This window comes from Mus caroli, unplaced genomic scaffold (genome assembly GCF_978045245.1).
Source record: "Mus caroli unplaced genomic scaffold, Mus_caroli_1 scaffold_2, whole genome shotgun sequence".
NCBI lineage: Eukaryota > Metazoa > Chordata > Mammalia > Rodentia > Muridae > Mus > Mus caroli.
In genome coordinates, this window is record NW_028227257.1 from 162,111,849 (window position 1) to 162,136,314 (window position 24,466).

Sequence of the window (24,466 nt, forward strand, 5' to 3'; positions counted from 1 at the left end):
TAATACAAACTTTTCTAAATATAAGAGTTTGCTGTCTCAGCTTAGTTTCCCGCTGTTCTATTTCTATCCTGTCCCCATTAAGAACCAAACATAACAGAGAGTCTCTGCCTGCTTCTGTCGGTTTCCTTCAGCAGCATCAGGAAGTGGTCAGTCCAGCTGTGTGGTACCCAGGCTAACATGGACTTGGGAGTACAGAGATTTGGATTCTCATACCTCCCTTCACATCACCCCAGGCCTCTTCTCTAAGTCAGCTTCTCTCAAGTAGAGAAAGAAGCAGCCAAGGGCAGCTATCGTCTAAAGGAGTCAATGTATCACAGTGACTCCACACAGAGAAGCTGCTGTTCTTTGTACACACTGGAAAATCTAGAAGCAAAAAGACATCTTTAATCTACCAGCTTAGTAATGCAACATGCATCTCATAGTCTACAACCATAGGAAGGCTCCTTTTACAGCATTGGAACTGTATTATACAACTTTCTCCGTTTTAGTATTTTTTTATCTTTTTAAAATTGAATGTAATTTTTTTTTACTTACTCACTTTACATCCTTCTTACTGCCACCGTTTATTATATTTACTTTTCTGCATTACCTTGTAAGGACCATAACAACTTTTTGCTTTGTAGTATGAGACTTTATTAAGCGGATTACTATAATTTAGCCACTCAAGTTTTGTCAAATATTTAAGGCAGTTTGAAACTATAAACAATGTCATAATAACACTTCCACAGATACAGTTTTTTCCTTCCTTAATACTCTTTCCTCAGGACCAGCTTCCCAAGGAGGTGTTTGGGGTAAGCCTCTCCTGGGACTGCTACTAATTTTGACAAACTGGTTTCCATTACTTTATATAATTTGGACTTCCTACTCCAATGTAATAAATTTCATTTCTTTTTTTCTTTTTTCTTTTTTTTTTTTTTTTTTTTTACTTTTTTAAAGATGCAGTCCTACTATGCAGTACAGGCTGGCCTCAGTAGCTGGGCCTATGGGCATATAGCACCACACTTGGCTAAAGTCATGAGTGTTATGGTGTTCTTTCCGATAGTTAATACTATGGACATCTTGCATTCACCAGGTACATGCCAAGTACCGACAAGAGCTCTGTTTGTGATTTTACCACCCTTATCACAAACCTCAGGACTGTCAGCTACCCTCTGTTCAGATGAGGATGGGGCTGAGGTCACACAGCAGCTGAGCACAGTGCCTGCCCTGGAAATCAGATCCTACCATGTGGCTGTCCTGCCCTGCTCAGCATGCAGGATGCCGGTTCCTAGCAAAGCTGATCATTTTCATAAGCCATTTAGCACTTATTCTTTAGCATCCACAGAGAGATGGAGTGGGTCCATCCCTCACCCACCCCACCCCCACCCCCACCCCCACCCCCACGCCATATCATTTCTCAATCTTGTGTCTGTACAGTCTTCTCTCAGGAGAGCCCCACCAATCCTGGTTGACCACACCAGGATTTTAGTTTTGAAAAAAGCGTTGCCCTTATTTTCTTCCTCCTCCTTCCTGCTAGCACAGGGTAATAAAACATTTTCTACAACTGTATATCATCTTACCACACCATTCATTCATCCAGGTGATTTGGCTCCTTGATTGGCTTGAAATGCCAGTCTCACTCTGCCATACCACCGTCCCCTTCAGATTCCCTTCTGTTAGAACTCAAATGTAGAAGTGTTTTGTAATTATGTGATCCAAATCAGTGTGGCTATCCTTCAAGACAGCTCTCCCATAATGTCCAGCAACGTTTAAAACCCCATCAATGGATAAACAAAACTGTTCTTATCCAGTAAAGTTAAACTTGAGTCTATCTTCAAGCACACCCCAGTACCTGCATTATGCCTTGCAATATATGCAAGTGCCCAGGCTGCAGCCTCCTTGACTCCAGGGTCAAAATCTTCCAAGCAGATCACCAGTGAGTCCAGGGCACCACAGTCAACTGTGGCCTGCGCCAGCTGAGGAGAGTGTTTACCAACGGCTCGCAGCACAAACGCAGCTGCCTTCTTGTAGACGCACTACAAGGAAAAAAGACCAAACCTAGAATCTAAAATAGCCTGAAAGCGACACACAACTGGCATTGAAGGAAAGCACAACCGCCTCTGATTGCAGACGGTGGGAACTGCCTGGGATATGCTGAGTCTTTATCGCTCCCATTGCCGCTGGTTAGTAACTAACCTAGAAGCAAGGTCAGTTTCAAACTGTGCTGAAGATGCGTTACTTTAAAGCATGTATTTGGAAATCACATAAAATCAAATATAAACATGGGACTTTCTGCAAATTCATATAATAATTGGATTCTCTATATCTGCTTGATACTAAGAGGTCCTGTTTGACTCAGGGGAACTCTGGAATGTTATTAACCAACTCTGTTGACTGACCACCTCGTTTCTGTTATTTCCTCTCAGCCTCTCAGTATGGCAGACTTTCCTGACCTCAGTGAACTACACTGAATAGCAGCTATGCTCTGATATATACCTAGAAATCATATTAAGGTAAAACATTCACACCATTTCTCAACTTCTCCTGGTTAAAAAAAAAAGGAGATGTTATGATATGTTATTTTTCTATTCTAGAAAAGGCTTTTTAAAAGATAAAAACAAGTCACCTATTGTGTGACTTGTGAATGCTGTTCCTATATATAGTATGCCCAATATATAGATTTCATTTGGTTAAAGAATAAAAAATGAAAGTGAAATACAGGAGTAACATGTTTCTTTCTTCATGGTGCTAAACAAATACACAAGAAATATTTAGCTACAACACAGTTGTTATATGACTATTATAATATAGAGATGATCTCATAATTCTTGTCTAGTTTTGTTGCTTGTTTAAGATAAGGTCTCACTGTGTGTGCTGGGCTAACCCTGAATGTATCACATGGTCCATGCTGGTCTTGAACTCACAGAGATCTGCCTGCCTCTATATATTGATTGCTGACATTAAAGGCATAGACCACCACATTCAGCTGATCCCACAGTCCTCATTAATAAAATCCAATTAGTCTCCTACTTGATATTATCAGTTTTGATTTTTTTATATTAACTACTGTCTAAATTACTTTTCTACTGCTGTGAGGAGATACCATATCCAAGGCAGCAGGTGGCAGGCATGGCTCAGGAGCAGTAACTGAGAGCTTATATCTTATCCACAACCAAGAGGCAGAGAAAACAGTAACTGGAAATGGCTAGCATGGTGTCTTAGTTAGGGTTTTACTGATGTGAACAGACATCATGACCAAGGCAACTTTTTTTTGTTGTTTTTTTTTTGTTTGTTTTTGTTTTTGTTTTTGTTTTTGTTTTTGTTTTTTGAGACAGGGTTTCTCTGTGTATCCCTGGCTGTCTTGGAACTCACTCTGTAGACCAGGCTGGCCTCAAACTCGGAAATCCACCTGCCTCTGCCTTCCAAGTGCTGGGATTAAAGGCGTGCGCCACCACTGCAAGGCAACTTTAATAAGGACAACATTTAATTGGGGCTGGCTTGCAGGTTCAGAGGTCCAGTCCATTATCATCAACACAGGAACATGGTACCATCCAGGCAGGAATGGTGCAGGAAGAAACAAGACTTCTACATCTTCATTTGAAGGCTGCTAACAGAAACTGCCTTCCAGGCAGCTAGGATGAGGATCTTAAAGCCCACACCCACAGTGACACACCCACTCCAACAGGGCTACAACTTCTAATAGTGCTACTTCCTGGGCTGAGCATATACAAGTCATCACACAGGGGCGTTTGAAACCCCAAAGCTCACCTCCAGTGACACATCTCCTCAACACCACATCTCCTAATTCTTCTCAAACAGTTTCACCAACTGGGATCAAGTGCTCACATATATGAGCCTATCACGGCCATTATCATTCAAACCACCATACTAGGAAGGACCAGCCAACTGCAGCACCTTGTCTGAAAGGTTTCTAGTCACTTAGACTAAAAACACAAACAATAAAAATTATAAGAGACAGTAAACACACTAAGTGTATTTTAACATGCTATATCTTAAAAAAAGGGACACATGTCAATGTAAAATATATAGTAAAGAATGCTAGAATATAATGTAAAGAATGCTAGTACAGATCGGGTGCTTTAATGTGACATATTTCCTTTACTTTCTTAAATCATATCAAGGACCCGAACTCTAATTTATTATCAAAATTAAGGTAGAGTATACGCATAAATTTTCCGCAACCTATTTTTTAACAAGGGTCCACCCTCTACTCTAGCCCACCGCCCAGCAGAGGCAGTGGAAGAGAAAAGCTATTAGACTACGGGGGAAGTGGACCTGTTCAGCAATAGTTCTTTGGGGGCAAGCTCAGTCTTCCTTGGCATCAGTTTAGTCCCTGAGCACACACCAAATATGACTCAACAGCTGCAGACCAGTCCTCTAGGCAGACAGACACCAGGCACAAACCAGCAACTACAGTCCAGTCTTCTCAGCAGGGGAACACCAGGCAGCTGTAGTTCATTCCTGAATAAATTTACCAGGCTCACTAAACCAGCCTGAGGTGAGGCAAGCTGTCACAGAAACTTCGCTAGCAGTTCTTGGGCAAGTTGTTCTTAATGGTGGTGTTACCACATGTTAAGCTCAACAATGTTATGTAAGACGAACCAATATATGTCTGTCGTTATCAAAGAACAGCAAGGTGGAGCAAAACAAACCAATGCTCAGTGCTCGTTTCCCACTGTCTGTGGGGTCAGATTTATACTCCTTTATCACAGGTCCTTTCATGTGTTTGCCATATGAAAACATCCTTTCACCTGGGTCTGCTTCAGGGAAAAGTTCTTTCCCATGTCTCCTTTAGCAAGACATCCTTTCACCTGTGTGCTCCAGCAAAACATCATTTACATAACTTACTTTCCAAAGAAACTAAAAGTTTCCACTTCAGTAGAGCTTTAAAATAACTTTCTAAAGATTACTTTATTATAATCATTAAAAATAATGGCACATTTCTTGTCATTACCTTAAACTAATTTGACTTTTTATTCTGTAGAATCATCAAATTTATAATGTAAAGTTATTAATAGCTGTTACCTGCCAGCGCCTATAATTCACACTTTCTGATCACATTCTCCTTCCTAGTTCTAATGTTTCATGTTCTAATTCCTATAGCCAAAGAACTGAACACAAAATGTAAGGTCACAGGGCTTCTTCATTTACAAAGAGGGCATAGGTTACAGCCACAGTAAGGCCAAAGAGCCTCATGGGTAATCCTTGCATCCTTGCTTTCTGTGTAGTCAAGCCCCCCCCCCACCTTCCTTCTGTGTGTAGTGCTTATAACTAGTACACAGTCATACTTAGAAAACTATCAAGATTTTCCACATGGGATACGAAAGCATAGAGCCTGCTCTCCAAGGAAAGGCCGAATTGTCCAGAGAATGAAAGCCTGGTAGCATGTATGAAGCAGGAACTTTCTGTAATTCCTTGGAAAAGCATTAAAAAAAAAAATAAACCTACCAAAGGAGACATTTTGCACAATTAAGATGTTTTTAGTCCGGTGAAATAAATGCATCATAAAATCTCCACGTTCATTGCGATGCATTCCCAGGTTGTGCAGGTGTCGCTGCTAAATCCCCATGTTCACTGATGATTTAAGGCTCATCCACATGGCATTTATCAGGACTCAGGTCCTTTCTGTGACAGAGTAACAGTCCATTGTGTGGGATGCATGTTGTTTTCTTATCGTTGATCCGTTGGTAGTCTTGGTTTGTTCTCTCACCCCATGCTGTGTGCCACGCTGCTCTGAACATTTGTTTATGGCTTTTGAGTGCCATGCTTAGTTCTTTCAGATGCCAGCCCTGCTCACAAACACACCTGCTGGATTACTCCTCACGGCTGTTGTGCTGTTCTCCATCCCCTCTGGCAATTGCTGAGAGTCCCTGCTTTTTTACATCATCACCTCGTTTTCCTTAAGGATGTTTATTATGTTCAAGGTCCTGGTAAGTGTGCAGAGACATCACTCCACGCCTTTGATTTGCACCTCTTACTGATGCTGCCAAGTTTCTCTTGTGTTTTTCACCATTTGGAGATGTTCTTTTAGGGAGTATCTATTCAAGTTCTTTGCCATTCTTCAGTTTTTTATTTATCTTTTTATTATATAAGTAGCAATCTAGTCTTAAGGAAGGTGCATACCTGAATTAGGGTTTGCTAAGAGGGGGATGGGTAATCTAAAACCCTACGTACAGACACCAAATAGCTCATTAGAAACATCTAATAACACCAAAGATCCCCCCCCCCCATGTGTGTGTGTGTGTGTGTAGACTAGAGACCAACTTCAGAGGTCATCCCCAGGAGAGCCTTCCGCTTGAGACACTATCTTTCTTTGGCCTAGATCATCAATTATGGTAGACCAGCTGATCAGTGAACCCCAGAGGCCCTTGTGTTCCTGCCTTGCATCCTGGTGCTGAGATTAGAAGTATATACCACTATGCCTGCCATTTTTACCTGGATTTTAGGAACTGAACACAGGTTCTGGTGTTTATGGGGTAAGCACTGTAAGGACTAGCTCTCTAAACTGCCTTCCCCTGGAGAGTTCTTTAAGAAGAGCTAGAATGCTTGTTTACTTAGAAACAGCTTGATCAAACTTTCACTTTACCACAGGCTCTTTCCCCAGGCTGGCTCTTAGTCTGTCACCTGCATGTGAGGGCTGCTAAAAGCATCTATGTTCTCATCAGGGTGTTGTCCTCTTTCTTGAGGTAGATCTAGAACTTTGAAGTGTAAAGAAACACTGTGTGTGTGTGTCTATCCCCTGAACTTTTTGCATGGTCCTCTTAAATTAGCAGTAGTAAAAAAAAAAAATGCCTTTAAGTCCCAAAGCAAAATTCCCTAAAGATATTCTCATGTACATATAGGGATTCAAGGTTCTACTAGCATTCTGGGATTCTAATGCCTTCCAGTTTACAATTGTGCCAAAGGTATCAATTTGTAAAATCTAAGACAAAAAAAAAAGGTTTTTGAAAAAGTCTTACATTCTGCTCTGCCAATGAATATACAAGCTGTGGAAGAATGTCACCCTTCACGACTGCTTCTGCTAAGTCATCGTTGTAGTTGGCCAGCCTCCCCAGAGCCAAGGCAGCAGTCTGCTGAATGGTTGGGACCACGTCCAGAAGAAGAGGCCTCAGCAAAGACATTACACCTGAGTTAAAGAGTAAGAAACAGAACTCAGCCAAATTTTACTTTAAAAAGCAAAACATGTGATTCTGCACATATTCAGTCAGAAAATGAGATTTAAAAATAAACAAAAAATTAGTAAAACAAGTAAATAGAACAACTGAGAGTTAGGCATAGGGATACATGCCTGTAATGCCCTGCTCTCAGGGGCTGAGGCAGAGGAATCATGACTTCAAATCTCTCTCTCTCTCTCTCTCTCTCTCTCTCTCTCTCTCTCACACACACACACACACACACACACACACACCAAGTACTCACTGAAAACTAACTGACATCCGATGGTCAAGACACAAAATCGTGCAAGCCGCCAAAATTACTAGCACATGCAGAGGGGAGATCCAGCTCTGGAGCTGGGTGAGAACTCACAATTTACTCCTGATGATGTCATCAGGAGGGATGCAGAGAAAGGTTAGAGTATCTGAGGCAAAGCCCAGCCCCCAGCCCTGCCACCTTTGCCAGTCCTGTCTCTCAAAAACAAAGGATCTCCCAGATCCTTTGTTTTATCTGGTCTTTTCTACATTTTCTTACAGAAAAAATTTTCAGGTTCTCTCTCACACTTGAGGGAGCTAGGAGAGTGAGTCATTAGGCATGCGTATCTCTATAATGCTTTCTAATTTTGGTTCTTTAAAAAAAATAGAAATATGATAAGAATATGTTTTTGCTTTAATTCCAGGGCTAGGAGACTGCTTCAGGCTGTCCACAGCAACTGACTATGATTTGTCTTGTGCTGTAGCAGAGGCAGGATTTTTGACAGCTGCCGATGTGTTCTGCAATTGTGTGACATTTTGGATTCTGAGGCTTTTTCAGAGGGTATATAAATGCTATGGGGTGGGTGGGTTGTTGGTTGGATGCTGTTGGTTGCAGTTTGTTAAGTAATGGAGCACAAAAAAGAAGGGAAGAAGGGGGGAGGAGGAGGAGGAGGAAATAATTAGATATCCTGTTGCAAAGAACAAACTTACTCCAAGAAACTTGACACCCCTAATCAGCAGGAATTAGTCTAACAATAGATAATGTCTCTCCCTTTCCCCTTTACCTGTTTTTCTCTCCTATCTAGTGTTAGGAGGTTGAAAGGAAGAAAGGAAGTGGGAAAAAATAGGAGAAACACCCCACACACACACAATGTAGCAATAACCAGCTTCATGGATCTTTAAACGAATCCTTGTTCTAAGGAAACAACGTATCACTAACTCTCTCATATTTGGTTGAATACACAGTGGCCAGCCATATGGCCATCATCACCATCGTAGTAAGTCGTGTATATGGACTGGGAATTTCACGCAAAAGCATTGCTCTAGGAGCCGTGTGCCATATTAATTCACTTAACTCTCATGACAAACCTAGGAACTAGGCCCTCTCTTTCACAAATAAAGGAATTGAAGACGAGCAGGACTACATAAATCATTCACAGTTAAGAACTGATGGAATGAGATTAGAATTCAGACATTATCTGTTGATAATTAGTGAACAAATGTGTGTTGAGAACTGAGGAGGCCAGGGAAGGGAACCCAGTAATAAATACATTACAGTTATCTCACAAGATATTTAACTCCTTGTGCCAGTCCTTTCCAAGTGCTGCTTCTGCTTCCAAGTCACCACTTTAAGTCTAACATTACAAGAAACAATGACAGCATTCAAACTGGAACAAAGTGCCCTTGACTTTCCAAATGTTATTTAATGTACATATATATTAAACTTGACATCTTTACACCCATTCCTTAAAAATATGTCCTGGTAAAGACCAATGAGTCAGCAGAGAAAAGCACTTGTCCCCAGCCAACTACCTAAGTGCCATCCCCAGGACTCACATGGAGAGAACTAACCACTCCAGTTATCTTCTGGCCTCTACATGCAAACTGTGGCACATTCACACCCACACATGACACACAAAACCATAAGTAAAAATATAATTTAAAAAGTTAGAAAGCTGTATATAATGAATATATATGTATATACATGGTGATAGTCAAAAATCAAATATTACCAAATATCCTTACATCACTCTATATTTAGAAACATTTGAAAGAGGAAAAAATAGCATTCACAATAACATGAGATCAGACCAGAAATAGCATAACCTAGAAACAACTGTGTGTCAAGGTGTATTTAATTATACAGCCTGTGAGTCTTCCTAGTTTCAAGTTTCATTTGGTTGTGATTTCTGTGTTTAAACTGGCCAGATTGGACCATGTTCTGTAAGGCGGTTGCCTGTGTGGGAGGTGCTGCCTGCTCACATGTGGCTCAGGATCTGGGTTAGCCAAGCCCTGACGTCTGGGAGTGCTGTTTGTCCTTTTCACTAGACTTTCTAAGAGAGATAACGTCAGAAATCTCGCAACAAAATGTTTAGAATACAAAATAAAGAGTTAGAGTAATTACCAAATTCAGACACAGGTTATTTCTAGAAAGTTTTGGGGTATTAAAAAAAAATAGTTTTCTTTTTAGCACTTCCTTACTTTTGTCCTTGTGCTGTGATAAAATACAAATAACAAACTTACCTTTTCATCCTTTTTAACTGTATGCGGGTGTTGTCTGTTTACAAGTGGTCGTTAACCATCCCCAACTACCTGCTTTCAACAGCAGCTACACCACAAAGGGCCCAGTATTTCTACCCCAAGCAGCACTATCCTAAAGCTGTGCAGAGTACAGCAGCTGCACGGGGCTGATGTGCGTCTCCCAGCTAAGAGTGTCCAGCATCTTCTCTTGTGCCTATTGGCCTACGCCTTTACTGGAGAAATGTATTGAGGGTTTAACCCATCTCTTCCTTTGGGTTGACTTATTTTCAAGTATTGATTGGCATATTTATAATAAATATGACAGTTTTATTAAAAGAGGTCAAAACATACATAGTAAAGTATCACAATGAATGCACTTTTGAGACCATAACCATGTTTTTTAAGAATCACAATGTAATTTTATTTTTTTCCAATGATTCTGATATCTTTTCCTTTTCTTTTTGATATATTTAAGCAAAGGAAGCAGCCTCTTAGCTTTTGAAATACGTAGTTGAGTAAAGTCAATACTGGGTTACTCATATTAGATTGCATTTAAAATTAAACCACAAGAACTCTAAACTGTTAAGACTGTAAAAAAAAAAAAATAGCCATGAATGGCGGAACACATTTTTAATCTCAGCAGTAGAGAGGCAGAGGCAGGAGAATTTCTGTGAGTTTAAAACCAGCTTACTTTCCATAGCAACTTCCAGTCCAGCCAGGGCAACATAGTGAGACCCTGTCTGTAAAACAAATAAATAAGATAAAAAGTTTAAAGTAAATTTTAAAAAAATTTTTATTAGGTATTTTCTTCATTTACATTTCAAATGCTATCCCAAAAGTCCCCCATACCCTCCCCCCGACTCCCCTACCCACCCACTCCCACTTCTTGGCCCTGGTGTTCCCCTGTACTGAGGCATATAAAGTTTGCAAGACCAAGGGGTCTCTCTTTCCAATGATGGCCGACTAGGCCATCTTCTGCTACATATGCAGCTAGAGACACGAGCTCCGGGGGTACTTTAAAGTGAATTATTATGTTATAATATTTAATTATAAGTATTTATTAGTGATGGCTTATTAGTTACAACTAACCAACTACAAGCCTCCTGATTTGGGAAATTTCAGTGTTTATTTCAACAGTTCACATAGTCAGAGGAATTTTTTTCCTTTTATGTTTTCTCCATTTTTTCAAATCCATCTAACTTATAAAATATTAAGGCAGGGCTGGAGAGATAAATCAAAAGTTAAGAGCATTTGCTGTTCTTCCAGAAGACCGAAATTCAATTCCCTGTAACACCAGGCACTTATAACTTCACTAACTCACTTCCAGGGGACCCTCTTCTGACTTCTTCAGGTACCTGCACACACACACACACAAACAGAGAGAGAGAGAGAGAGACAGAGACAGAGACAGAGACAGAGACAGAGACAGAGAGACAGACAGAGAGAAGACAGACAGACAGACAGAGACAGAGACAGAGACTGAAGAGAGAGAGAAGCACACAGGCACACACACCATACATACAGAAAAACACACAAACACACACACCATAATACAGAAACACACACACACACCTTTTTTAAAAATGCAAAGCCAATAGATGACTGTTAATTCTTTTTCTTCTGTCCCAGATCAGTTAACTGATTTTTTTCTGTGTTTCTGCTATGTCATAAACATCATACATTCCTTTAGACAGTAACGCAACACAAATTTTCTAAAATATCTAAAATTACAGAAAATAGAATCTGTTTGAAATACTTTGATTTGAATAACGTCATTAAATAAGTGACCTTGAGAAAGTTAATTTTTTTTTTTTTAGGGAAGCAAACAAATTTTCAAATAGTGCCCCAAATGTCTACCTCCTAAATTACAGCTTGTGTTTTATATGTAGCAATCTTCAGGCACTTTTCTTTACCTAGGAGATGTGTTCTTACCTTTACACTGGCAAGGAGACTTCATTATTCCAGTGATAAGGTTGTACCTCAGTAGAACACTCCCTGCCCTGGCTTCCTTTATGTCAACTAGATAGATACAAGCTAGAATTACCTGAAAGGAGGGAGCCTTAGATGGAAAAAGCAATGCCTCTATAAGATTTGACTGTAAGGCATTTTCTTAACTAGTGGTTGACAGGGAAGGGCCCAGCCTGTTGTAGGTGGTGCCATCTTTGGGCTGGTGGTCTGGGTTCTGTAAGAAAGCAGGCTGGGCAGGCCATAGGGATCATGCCATAAGGCACTACCCTTCCATGGTCTCTGTATCAACTCCTGCCTCCAGGTTCCTGCCCGGTTTGAGTTCCTGTCAGCTTCCTTCAGTGGTGGACTGTGATGAGAAAGTGTGGCCAAATAAACTGCTTCCTTCCCAGCTTGCATTGGGTCACGGCGTCTCATTGCAGCAATAGAAATCCTAGCTAAGACGCGTGCCTACTGTGCCAATAACCCTTGGTCTCATCCACAGAGCCGTGTGATGGACAGGTGACAGAAGATAATAGATTTGTTCTAAAAACACACAGACGTGAGAAGGACGATATAAAAACAAGCGCTCACTAAAGAAGGAAAGTGACAGAGACAGGGAGAAAAGAAGTGGGAAAAGAGAAGAAAAAAGCACAGCAGCTTTCTCTTTACCCAACTGTCTGCTTAGGAGTCCACAGGTCACAATGAGTACTTGAAAACTAAGAGCCCGTCAAGAGGGACTGCCCGTGAGTATCACAGCCTCTGGACTGCCAATGAGTTACTCCTGTTATTCTGGCATTAGCATTGCTGTAGTTATCTTCTATACATTAAGTAAAAGATCCCCTAATTTTCCTAGTGAATCTGTCTCACCCTTGAGTTGATCAGACACTACTATCTGCCCACAAGATTTCATGAGAGAATATACATGTTACTCCAGGGCTGAGCATATAGCTCATAGATGGCGTGAGCTATGCACACCTAGCAAGGATTCAATCCCTAGCACTGCATGAAAAAGTTACTTCCAATTATGTTGTATTATACTGTAGAGAAAGTTATTAGAACACAATTACATGAAAAATATTAAATGGGCTTTTACATAATTTTCAAATAAAGATGTAAGCTCCATGCATCTACCCCTCTTTCCAGCTAAGACCTCCTTTCGAAGCTTCGCTCTGTCTCCAAGCTGCTCGCTGCCTCAGACAGACACTCCTCCCTCCATGTTCCTATAGAGGGAAAGCCAGTCCTTCTGCTTCGATGTGTTCTCCATTTCTGAATGGTGCTGGTGTGTCCAAACAACAAGATTTATGGGAGTTATCTCCCAACTTGTCTTTGTGCTTACCTGACCCCGCCTTCCATTCTAAGTCACTCCATTAGGCAGACTTCACCCACTTGCCAGCTCATATCCATGTGACAGGCACCACCTCATCCTGGTGCTGTTTAAACCTTACCAAGCTATTTTCCACACTAACCCCAAAATCATGTTCCTAAACACAACACTGGCCTGGCTGTTCTCTGGCTGCAGACTTATGATGGCTTTTCTTTTCTTGCAAGACAAATGCAAACTTCATGAGTAGGCCTGCTTTGCCCTCCAGCTTCAACTGACTCTCCTACCCTTGCCCTAGTTCCCAAGCTCCAGCCAGACCTCAGTGCTGGTCTTTTCTGTTCAGTGCCACCTCTTTTCTTTCTTGAGTTTCTGTCTTTACACATAATGTTTTCTCTGCCTAAAAGCAGTTGCATCTGGCTACCTTCTAGACCTTTAACAGAGGTAATACTTACACCAAGATGTATCCCCTGTACAGCACCTCTCATACCCAAATCTTGATTTAGGTGTCTTTCAAATAAATAGTAATATATAGATATATAACAGTTATATACATATAAACATATATAACATTACATATTATATATTGCATGTGTAATATATACTACATATTATACATGTTATGTGTGTGATATATATTACATACAAAAACTACATACATTAGCAAATCAGCCACTGAAGGGCGGGAACTCTCCTTTTAATATTTGCATGATCAGCACATGTGTCTGGTGTCCATTTGGCATGTATGCATGCCATAAATGTTCACTGATGGCAAATGAACCAACCATGCAAATTGATTTCATTTCAAATAAACTTTAGTTAAAAAAAATAAAAATATTTTATGATAGTTATTTTCATGTTATGCATATATTGTTAAGTATAGTAATAATGCAATTACAAATTCAACTTTAAGTTTGGACCATTTAATATGTTATGGACCATTTAAACTGTTCTCTCCCTTTAAATCACACCATAAAGACACAGTTCCATGTGGTTCAAAAGTTGTGTAGACAATTGAAAATCTTGATTTTTTTTTAGCTTGTCTTCTTCTACTGATGATTTTTTATTGATTTTTTTTGCAACATATATGACTATAAAACTGCAGATAATTAAAATATCTAGGGAGAAGTCAGGATGTTAAGTATAAGGGCTGAACCAAAAGACTAGCTGCTGCTTCAGGTTTCAGGGGTAATGTCTGCAGAAAAAATATTTGTAAGGCAATTCATTAGAAAACTGTCTGAGGCTAGCAATATATGTAGTTCAATGGTAGTGTACATGACTTGCATATATGAGACTGAGTTCAATGTCTAGCAAAACACACACACACACACACTCACACACACTCACACACACATACACACACACACACATACACACACACACTCACACACACTCACACACACACACACTCACACACACACACACTCACACACACACACACACTCACACACACACACACACACTCACATACACACACACACACACTCACACACACATACACACACACACACACACACTCACACACACACACACTCACACACACTCACACACACATACACACACACACTCACACACACACACTCACACACACACACACTCACACACACACACACACTCACACACACATACACACACACACTCACACACACATACACACACACACACACACACATACACACAATCTTCACATAGTTAAATCCTTATTGCACACACTCATTCTAAAATATTTAGACTGTTTACAGTATGCACATTACAGAAAGTTTACTTTAAAAGATGTGTATAAATGGCACCTTACACGCTTAGCATGTTAGAGGCCCTGGGTTCAATCCACAGTACACACAGAAGTGATACATTTAAAATGGTAACTTTCAATAGCTACGCATCAGAGGAGGGCATTCATAACTGTATCAGAAATATAGATTAAGATTATTATTGCAGTTGGTGATGGTACACAAGTTTCCTGGTACCAAAAGAAGAGTGAGAATATTTTACTAATTAAAAGGAAATTTTTTCTACAGAAATATCATATATAGTAGCTAACTTGACATATAATAAAAAATTAACAAGTAACTGTGAAATAAATAAGTATATTTTTTGACAGATTCTTTTGGCAAGAGGCCAATGTCTTTATTGACATCTATTTCATTTAAAATTAGATTTCAGGGTTTTTATGAATGCATGTTATAAGTTTGTGTGGTGTGCACACCTGCAATCCCAGCACTCAGGAGGCTGAGGCAGGAAGATCATGAGTTCTAGATGACTTTAGCAAGATGCATGCTGATAATTTAAGTCTGTAATACCAAGCCTATATTTTTTTTAAAAATGGAAAAAACAATGTAGTCTACTGCATTCTTTGACACTGACTGACATGACAGACACAAAGCTTAGAAATGTTTTAAAAACTAGGCAGAGGTTATTCTCTCTAAACATACACAAATATCACTTATTGTCAGCTGGACTTCTGAAATAACCCAAACAAGCCATGAATTTAACATTGAGTGGCTGGAGAGATGGCTCAACAGTCAAGAGCTCAGATTTCTGACAACCATCCAGCCACCCGTAACTCCATTTCCAGGGGATTCTCTTTTGACCTCCATGGGTACCATCCCTACACATGGTGCACATATATGCAGGCAAAATACTCATATGCACAAAGTAAAATAAGCCTTTAAAAATTAATATTGAATGATCATTATGGCAGGAAGTATAAGGCAAAGCCAACATTCCTCTTTGGAAACTAACACAGCCTAACTTGTATCTCACAGGGCAGCCCATTGACTCAGGCATGGCCAACATTCTTCCCAGAATGTAGCCGCGCATTTCTCCTAGGACCAACACAACTGTTGGCAGAAATTCCAGTTTTGCTTCCTAAAATCAACTTACACAAAGAATGATCTAAGCCAAAAACAAACAATAAAGCATTCATTGTGTATTTAAAAACCAACCAACCAATAGCAAATACCACCTCTTGTTCCTCCTCCTTCTCCCAGTCAGTAAATTACTGATCAATTGACAGTCATGGGCTTGAAACTGGTCTCTGCAGACCTGCCTTGATCCAGGCAGATTGTCAGTCCAATCTCAGTTCCTATGGGATCCTGGACTTTTCTCTGTCTACTTTTAAAGACCTTCTGGTTTGATAAGACTGTTTTGTTGTGGTGGTTGTTGTCTGTTTGGACAGAGAAGCCTAAAGCTCCTTATGAAGCCAGCTTAAATTTACAATCAGCCCCTAACCTCCAGGGCTTTATCTGTGAAGGTTTTCCAAGACTGACTTCATTCAAATTGCCATGGTGTTTCCCAAGGAGATCTCATAGGCTGACAACCTTCACTATTATTTGATAACCACCAGTAGTACCTAAAGACAGAGAACTTCTTTAAACAGTTAAGTCAAAGTTTGTAATAACCTTCATTTTTAAAATTCCTTTCACATACAATGATTACAAAATTCTTAGCAAGAGAATTATGCTTTGCTCATTATGCCTATATGGAAAATGTTTTCTTATTATCCTGGACCCATGCTGCATGTTTAATTAAAGAATATGTTTGGAGATGGGGAACAAAAAAATCTTGCCAGATACATAGACCATATATCAAAGTCAACAGTAAAATGTACCAACACCTTACTGTCAAAGCCTGATCGCAATGTTTAAGTCCATGGTGATTTTTTTTTTAAGAATATGTCATTAGAATGGTTAATCTTATTGACTAGGAAGGAAAAAAATGTTTCAGAATAAAACTTGTAAGTTGTTTTGAACTACAGGGATACTCATGATTTTAAACTACTGCTAGAATTATGAGATCTAGATAAACTTAAGTATGTTAAAAATATGTTTCCCCAGAAAAGAAAAAAATCTTAATGTGCCATTAAGTGGATAATTTTGAAAGACTACTATATCTCCCTTGTATTCATTTCTTCACAAACCAGACTTACAGATCTGAGCCACAAGCCTCCTATACTTTGACCATTTAGCCAGCTAGTTTATGTTAAATTCCCCATACACTTGGAGCATTATATCCTGTTCATATCCCTAGCTACTTGGTAGAATTGAGGCAGGAGGGACAGAGAGTTGAAGACCAACCTGGGCACCAAGGCTAAAAACCTTGACTTAAAAATAAAAACAAAACAAAACAAAACAAAACAAAACTGACAATGTATTCTACCTTGTACTCTGATGGGAAGAGGCAACCAGTCATTAAGATTCCTAAAGATACTCTTTATCTTCAGTATTCTGTAGATTTAATTTAATATTTCAGTATTATTCTAAAGTATTTTTTATTTAAAAAGTACTTTTTTTTACTACATATACATAATCCAAGCAGTAATCCTTGTAAGTAGCAAGCACCTATTCACCGAGTACATTGAGGACTGAGAAAAAAATCAGTTTAAAAGTAACTGTGTCTTTAAAATGTAAAATTCCATAACAAAATTTTTGTACATGAGGAAAATTAATATACATGAAACAATTACAGGACAAAATGAGTTCCGAAATGGCAACATTTTTAAACAGATAACTGGTTCAGGGGTTGTACAGGTTAGAGACAGCAGCTGGAAGTGACCTTGATTTAGTAGCACTATACAAGGCAGTTTAGTGGTGGCTCTACTTGTTTGATGGCAAGCTTGACAACCTGGGTTCAATATCCAGAACCCAGGAAGTGCAAGGAGAGAGCTGACCTCCAAATCTGTCCTCTTCTGTCATGGCACCGGGCAAGCACATACACGCTCATTTAAAATTTAAAAGAAAAATACAAGAGATCGTTGTCATAAAGTATCTTGACTATGGCATAGGTTCTAGAGACAAAAGTTTATATAGCCTGAAACAAAACTGAAAAGATGGAAATTAGGATCAAAGAATTTCTCCCACAGTATCCTCCCTGTAATCTGTTCTGAAGTTTTAAAAGATGGCACTGGCAGAGCCCAGATTTACAAGTATTGTAAATTTACAATTAAATATTGAAAACATACTTTATTATAAATGGCTCCCCTTCACAACCAGAGAGCACCTAAGGGACAAACAGTAAAATTCAGCGAGGAAACAAAGAATCTGATCAAGAGAAGGTGCTTCCTCAAAGAAACCCAGAAGTAAGCGCTGTCTAGATGCGCTAGTTTATTTGTCTAGTTTATTTTAATGATGTGTTCATTTAAACTAGTTTTAAATTAGATCTCATCCTGTAAACTGAGGTTTTCTTAAGACCTAGTAAGTGGACGATGCTGGTGGCCCCTTGGTGTGTGTGTGTGTGTGTGTGTGTGTGTGTGTGTGTGTGTGTCCCTCTGTCTCTCTCTGTCTTTCAGCCTCAAGTCATAAGGTGACTACAGACAAAGACATTTAGAGCAGAGGCTTATGAAGTCCGGACCTTCTCCAGGATGTCTAAGTGAGTAAGGTGGCTGACGGGGAAAGGTATTTTCAGAGGTGTAGCCACTGGTAGATTCCACTGGTTCCTGTTAGTAATGCTGAGTAAGCTCATTGGTTCTCCAAACTAGATGTGGATGGAATCCTTTCTGTGGTCTGTGTTTGGTGCCCCATCAGTGTTGTCTCTTCAGAAACACACACACACACACACACACACACACACACACTCACTAGTGGTGGTGGAACAAAGATGGATTTCACTAACTGTGACCTCTCCTCTTTCCCCTCCTTCCTTTCAGACTAAGAGGTGGGAAAAGGATGCCCTGTAAAATTCACAAAACCAGGTCCGTTTTGCCTGCTTCGAATGTCCTGGGGAAAAAAACTCAAGCATACTACTCTTACTGCATTAATGCCTAGAGCAGACCGGTGAAATCAGCCTGGGATCTCTTTGCTTCTAGGAAGTGAATGTGATCAAGGAGTGACGAGAAGGCACCCCGATAGACTAGGTCTGGTTAGGGTACATTCCCATCCAGGAAAATGACTTCTGGCAGTTCATTTGGCAGGGCGATTACAACGAAGATGGAAATAATATCAGGTCTCCTCCATTGCCTCACCCACAAGATACCGCGGAGGGGAGGGAGTCCGGAGGAACTTGGCACCACTTTAGCCTACTTCCTCGGCTCCCCAAAAGCTGAGCTAATAAGGGAGCATGAAGACAATGTGGGCAGCTGGGAAAGAAAGAGGACGGGGACCAAGCGAGGCTAGGGCGCTGGGTGGTGTGAGGATGAAGTGCGGGATGAAGGATGAGGCCAGGGCGATGAAGGAGGAAGATGGATTCAGGATGAGGTGTGGGACCAGGGTCCCCTGAGCTGTGAAGGCTCACCAGCATTCTGCAGTGTCTCGATGTTCTGGGGTCTGGTCGCCTGCTCCGCCACCATCTGCACAAACCGGGTCCGGGCGTTCTGGTACAGCTCAAACACTGCAGAGAGAGGCGAAGTGGAGTAGCCCACCCTAGGAGCCAGCCCGTCGGGGCGCCTTCCCAAGGCTCCTACCTTGCAGCACCTGCCGCTGGCTCATGGTGCCGCAGCGCGTGTCGGGTCCGCTCGCCGCGACCCCTCAACGTCCCTCGGGACTGCTCTGTGTACCCACACTCCGGGGCAACCAGTCGGAATCGGAACGCAGCCGTCCTGTCGCAACAGTGAAGTCCCAGGCATGACGTCACAGTGGTCGATGGAGTGGTGGAGAGAGGACCTGGTAAGCTGGGACTCCAGTGTTGCTCGTGACAGTCCGTCGGTTGTCACTTCCCTGCAGACTGTGCACAGGGAGCAAGAGTCTCCGGAGAGGATTTGGTCTATGCCGACCCATCCACGAGGCAGGGTTTTCCCGACTGCAGCGCGAGCGGGCTAGGGGCTGGAGAGAAGGGGTGTGCTCAGGGACCAGGCGTCAGTCAGATAGACGCGTTAGCGCGGTCGTGTCCCCGGATCAAAGCAACACTGGCAACACAACATTACTCCTTGTTGCTCTTAATGCCTCTCTTCCTTACCTGGCACTTCTGATTTCCGAATTTCTGGAGAGTCACAGCAATCTTGCCCATACACTGAATTACGATATATTAACAACAATTAAAGACACTTAGAGAGTCTGTGGAAAAGCAGAAAAGAAAACAATATGATAAATATCCATCTTGCAGATTTTTCTAATGACAACCAAGTTTGCTGTCTCTATATTTCAATATGACTTCTAAAAAACAATTTCTTTTAAATTCGGGCCTTATTTTGTTGCTCGGTGACATTTCCAAAAGAGACATTTCTTTTTATCTGAAAAGATCAGCTCACATAAATGGAGCTCCGCAGCCTTTTCTTTTTCACCAAATTTAGGCACTACAGTTTACCCTTAGTTCTAGCTCCTCTCTTAAAATTCTGTACCAAATGTTTCAGTGACAGGTGTCAATTTTAAATATTTCTCTCTCTGAAACTACCATTTCACCAGGTGTCAAATGGACAACTAGCCACAGCTGCTGCCTAATCGGGACAGACCGGAAATCTTTCTATCACCAAGAAGCACACACATCTCTAGTTTTCACACTTGGAATCTTCTATTCCAGTCACTTTTAAAGTCTCATCCTGATAGGAGCTCTCTGAAGAAGCCTTAGTATTCCCTGGAGTCCTAGAAGGCTGGGACTAGTGTGTCTATCCTCTTCACAGCCCGGGACAGCCTTTGGCTTCTGTAGGTCAGCAGTCAGTGACACATCCTTTTACTTAACTCTGGAAGTTTCACAGTGGTCATCTACATTCTCCCCAACAGGGCCTCTAAAGCAGTAGTGTCTGCTCCCAGGTACAGATGTAGAAGGAGACCCCGAGTGAATTATTAAAATTGCTAATAGAGTATACTTAATTTATTTTTAGTTCCCTGTAGCATTTTGAAGACAAAAAACAAACAAACAAAAAACCCTCACAACTTAAAGGTCCCGGTGCTTAGTTTCAGTCTTTAGACAATTCAAACTTCTAAATTGCTACACCCTCCATTTTTAGTAAGTGCTTTGCTCTTTATTTTCTATTTCTATGTTCTATTTATTTTCTACTTTAAAATTGTTAGGAATTCAATAACCTCCATATGGGATGCTAGGTTTTAAAAGTCAAGTAGAAAAGATATTTAAAACTATAAAGTCTGTATTCATGAACAATGCCCATTAGTAGAATTTATTATCCTGTTGAAACACATTATAGGATGCCTATTTCATATCTGAAGAAGCTAGATGGAGTAAAGAAGTTATCTTTGTTTTTATCAGTTTTTCCCCCAAGGCCATTTAAAGTTCAATGAAGAAATATAAGATAATGATCATAATGTACCCATAAGTGGAATTGTTGGTAATTTAAATATAACATATAGTGAAGAGATTACTGTAACTGAAAAGAAAGCCATTCTATATTTCCTGACCCATACTCTTTTTTTTTTAAATTGGATATTTTCATTATTTACTTTTCAAATGTTATCCCCTTTCCAGGTCCCCCCAAACCCCTACCCTACCCTCCCTCCCCCTGCTTCTATCAGGGTGTTCCTCCACTCACCCACCACTCCCACCTCCCCACCCTCAGTTCCCCTACACTGGGGCATCTAGCAAGCCTTCATAGGACTAAGGGCCTCTCCTCCCATCGATGCACGACAAGGCCATCCTCTGCAATGTATGCAGCTGGAGCCATGTGTACTCTTTGGTGATGGCTTAGTCCCTAGAAGCTCTTGGGGGACTGGTTGGTTGGTATTGTTGTTCTTCTTTTAGGGTTGCAATCCCCTTCAACTCCTTTGGTTCTGACCCATTTTCAATGTCCTAACTTTAAGACAAAATGTATCTCTATTTTACATAGTTACATGAATGTTCCAAGACCACATGTAAACCTTTAAGCTAATACTTAAATGAAGAACTACTCAAAAGAATACTTAAAGTATTATCAAACTAAGACTATTGTTCTTAAAGCACCAATGGAATTTAAAGGTGTATCATGAAATTGCCAAATAAAACTATGCATTTGACTGGTAGTGAAATATTCACTTGAAAAACTGAAAGTTTGGAAGGCTTTGCTTCCTTTTGGGAAAGGCTAGTAATACAATCTCAAAATTATTCCCTACTTATTTATGAAAATGACACTGAAACCCCAAAAGTATAAAACCAGTTTTTGAATCTTGTTGTTTCTATTTACAAATTTCCTCTGAGAATCCAGAAAATTCCACTATTGTGGGGCTATATGCTACTCATGAATAAAAGGTAGTTTTAACACTTCTCTTTTCTAGTTCCTCGCTGAATTTTACAAGGTAAAGTTCTCTATTTCAGAAGCCTGTTGAGGTACTTAAAGTGTGCAGATAGTCTCCTTTTAAGCTGAACACATAACAATATCCCTGTGTTTCAGACACTTTGCTCTTGAGAGAATGTGCCTGTCTTCCAGAGCATGAAGGAGAAAAATCATTTATTCTCCATGTAATTCAGTCTGTATTAATTCAACATGTGTATGCCTACTATTGATTTCAGGTCTATAATCATTCCAAATTTTGTGTTTGAGGAGCAAGGATGAGAGGGTTTGAGTAAGGTAGGGATTGGCACACTATCCAGACAGTTTAAAACTAGGAAAAACTTATTAACAGAACGGTATCTGCTTCATATAGATATGAAATCTTTTCCATTCAAACATGTTGGCAATTTTTCAAAGGCGTTCTATTGGTAGCTGTTATTTGTCAATTTGTGAACTTCAACGATCCTTTTGCCAACATCGACCGGAAAATCACTGAAGTAGCTTCACTCTAATTGGCAGAAGTACTGTGTGCTCCACGGCGGCCAAATAGGTGGGTTCAGATGTGATCTTAATGAAGAAAGCAAACCCAGGGCTATCTGAATTATAACAGTCCTTGTTTGAAGTGTAAGTATCAGGTCTTTGCAGTCAGGTGAGAGCACACCATTGAGTTGTGCCAGCAAATTTGCCCCCAGAGCAAGATGTAGAACTTCCCTAGAGAGTGGAAGGCTGACATTTCTCAGTGTATGTTGTACTTGTATTTTATTCGTATTTGACTTTACTTCTCAAGTATTTTACGGTCAACCTCATATGTCTTAAGGGTCTAGTAGTGCTTTTCAGGCCAGTACAATGTCAAGGTGACCGTGACTAGTCCGGCAGAGCTAGATCCACCAACACATGGCTTTCCCCATCCCCTCCCCTCACCCTCAAGTGTCTGGGTGAATGCTAAGCTCCAAGGCATCTGGTTCCCTCCCAAGGAAAGTTATGATCCGAGTGATGACTTCACTGCCCTCACCCCACCCCCCGAAAAACCAAGGAGCACAGTGGTGATTACTAAATAAATCTACGTTTTAAATGTAGGAGTCAACCAGCGTAATATGCTGTAACATGCAGAGCAAAACAAATTATTGCTGCGCAGTATATGCATGTAAGCATCCTACTTACAAGAGCTTTCTTTATTAAAACTTGCTCCAAAGCCAGCATGGCTAGAAAGACAACTCCGTGAACGCTCTACATTTAAAATTATCTGCCACCATCTCAAGACACCCCCCGCCATGTCTCCCAAATTTTATTGTTGGGCTTTTTTAAGAAATCATGTGGGAATTTGCACTCCGGTGCTTAAAATTCTCTTATTATTGTTGTACCAAACACAAGAGACAACCCTGGAAGGTGCTTCGCTGCAGACTACCCTGGCATCTATGGACGGATCGCACGCACGGCTCAGGTGCAGGTCCCCCAGACGAGGCTATGCGGTCTAGACCCAAGGTTGATGGGGGGGGGGTGCTGGGGGGCGAGGTGCGGGTGGATCAGTGCCACCGGTGTGCGAGGGTCTCCGAAGAGAGGGGCGCGCCCGTGGTTCGTGACCAGCATCAACGTGCCCGGCTGGGCTGAGGGCAAGGCCCGGGCCTCCTCTGCGTTTTCACTCGCCCAAAGTTTCTCTAGCTCCCAGGAGCATCCTCGGAACCTCAGGCTCAGGAGAGGGCAGCGGGGTGGGGACATGGGGGCAGAGTGGGAAGAACAGCCCACGAGGTCACGGGGACGCGCGCGCGGGGGGGGGTGCAGGGCGGGGAGCGCCTGGGGCCCCGGGAAGGGAGGGAGCGCGCGGGCGGAGTGCGGAAGCGTCTGGTCGCGCACCCGCCTGCCTCCGCGGCCTCCGGTCCCCGCTCTGGCCTCCGGCCGCTCTCGGGCCTTGGAGCCTGCGGGGCTGACCGAAGAGAGGCCTCTCCTTCCCTTTGGGTTAGGCGGCCAGGCCTCCCTCGCAAGTCGCTAGGAGTCTCGGCAGGAGTCGCCGCCTCCCCCCAACCTTTCCGGCGGTGCGCCTGGGAAGAGCGCGGCCAGGACCCGGGCGAGGCCTCGGCTGCCTCGGCTCAGAACCGAACGGCCAGGCCGCAGCCTGGGAGCAACCAAGAGACGCCCCGCGGCCGCTAGGCTGGGCCTGCCCGGCCGGTCTCCTCCCGGGACGCTCCCAAGCGGCGGGCAGGGTTGGGAAGTGCTCCAGATCCCTTTGCCAGGACTGTGTGAGAACCCTGCGAGGTCCCCGGCAGCCAGCTCAGGTCACCCGGGGCGTACACCGGGTCCCAGAGGAAGGGACGAGACTCGTTAGCTTATTTAGGAAGGGAGAGGAGGAGAAGGGTGACGGTGCAGCTGCACCTCAATGCGCATGTGCGAGGTTCCAATTTTTTTTTTTTTTAAACTTTTGCGGTTTTT

At 41.7% G+C, this 24,466-nt stretch overlaps 1 protein-coding gene across 1 annotated transcript in view; it reads right to left on the reverse strand.

Moving 5' to 3' along the window:
• Spag6 (sperm associated antigen 6) overlaps nt 1-19,484 on the reverse strand; it is a 51,317-nt gene extending 31,833 nt beyond the window's left edge. The window contains exons 1-4 of the mRNA XM_021154982.3: nt 19,313-19,484; nt 19,144-19,239; nt 6,960-7,126; nt 1,832-2,015 (exon numbers count right to left, since the gene is read on the reverse strand). Coding sequence (XP_021010641.1) covers nt 1,832-2,015; nt 6,960-7,126; nt 19,144-19,239; nt 19,313-19,337 — 472 coding nt within the window. The 5' untranslated portion in view covers nt 19,338-19,484. The remainder of the gene's footprint in view (nt 1-1,831; nt 2,016-6,959; nt 7,127-19,143; nt 19,240-19,312) is intronic.
• Nucleotides 19,485-24,466: the final 4,982 nt, after the last annotated feature.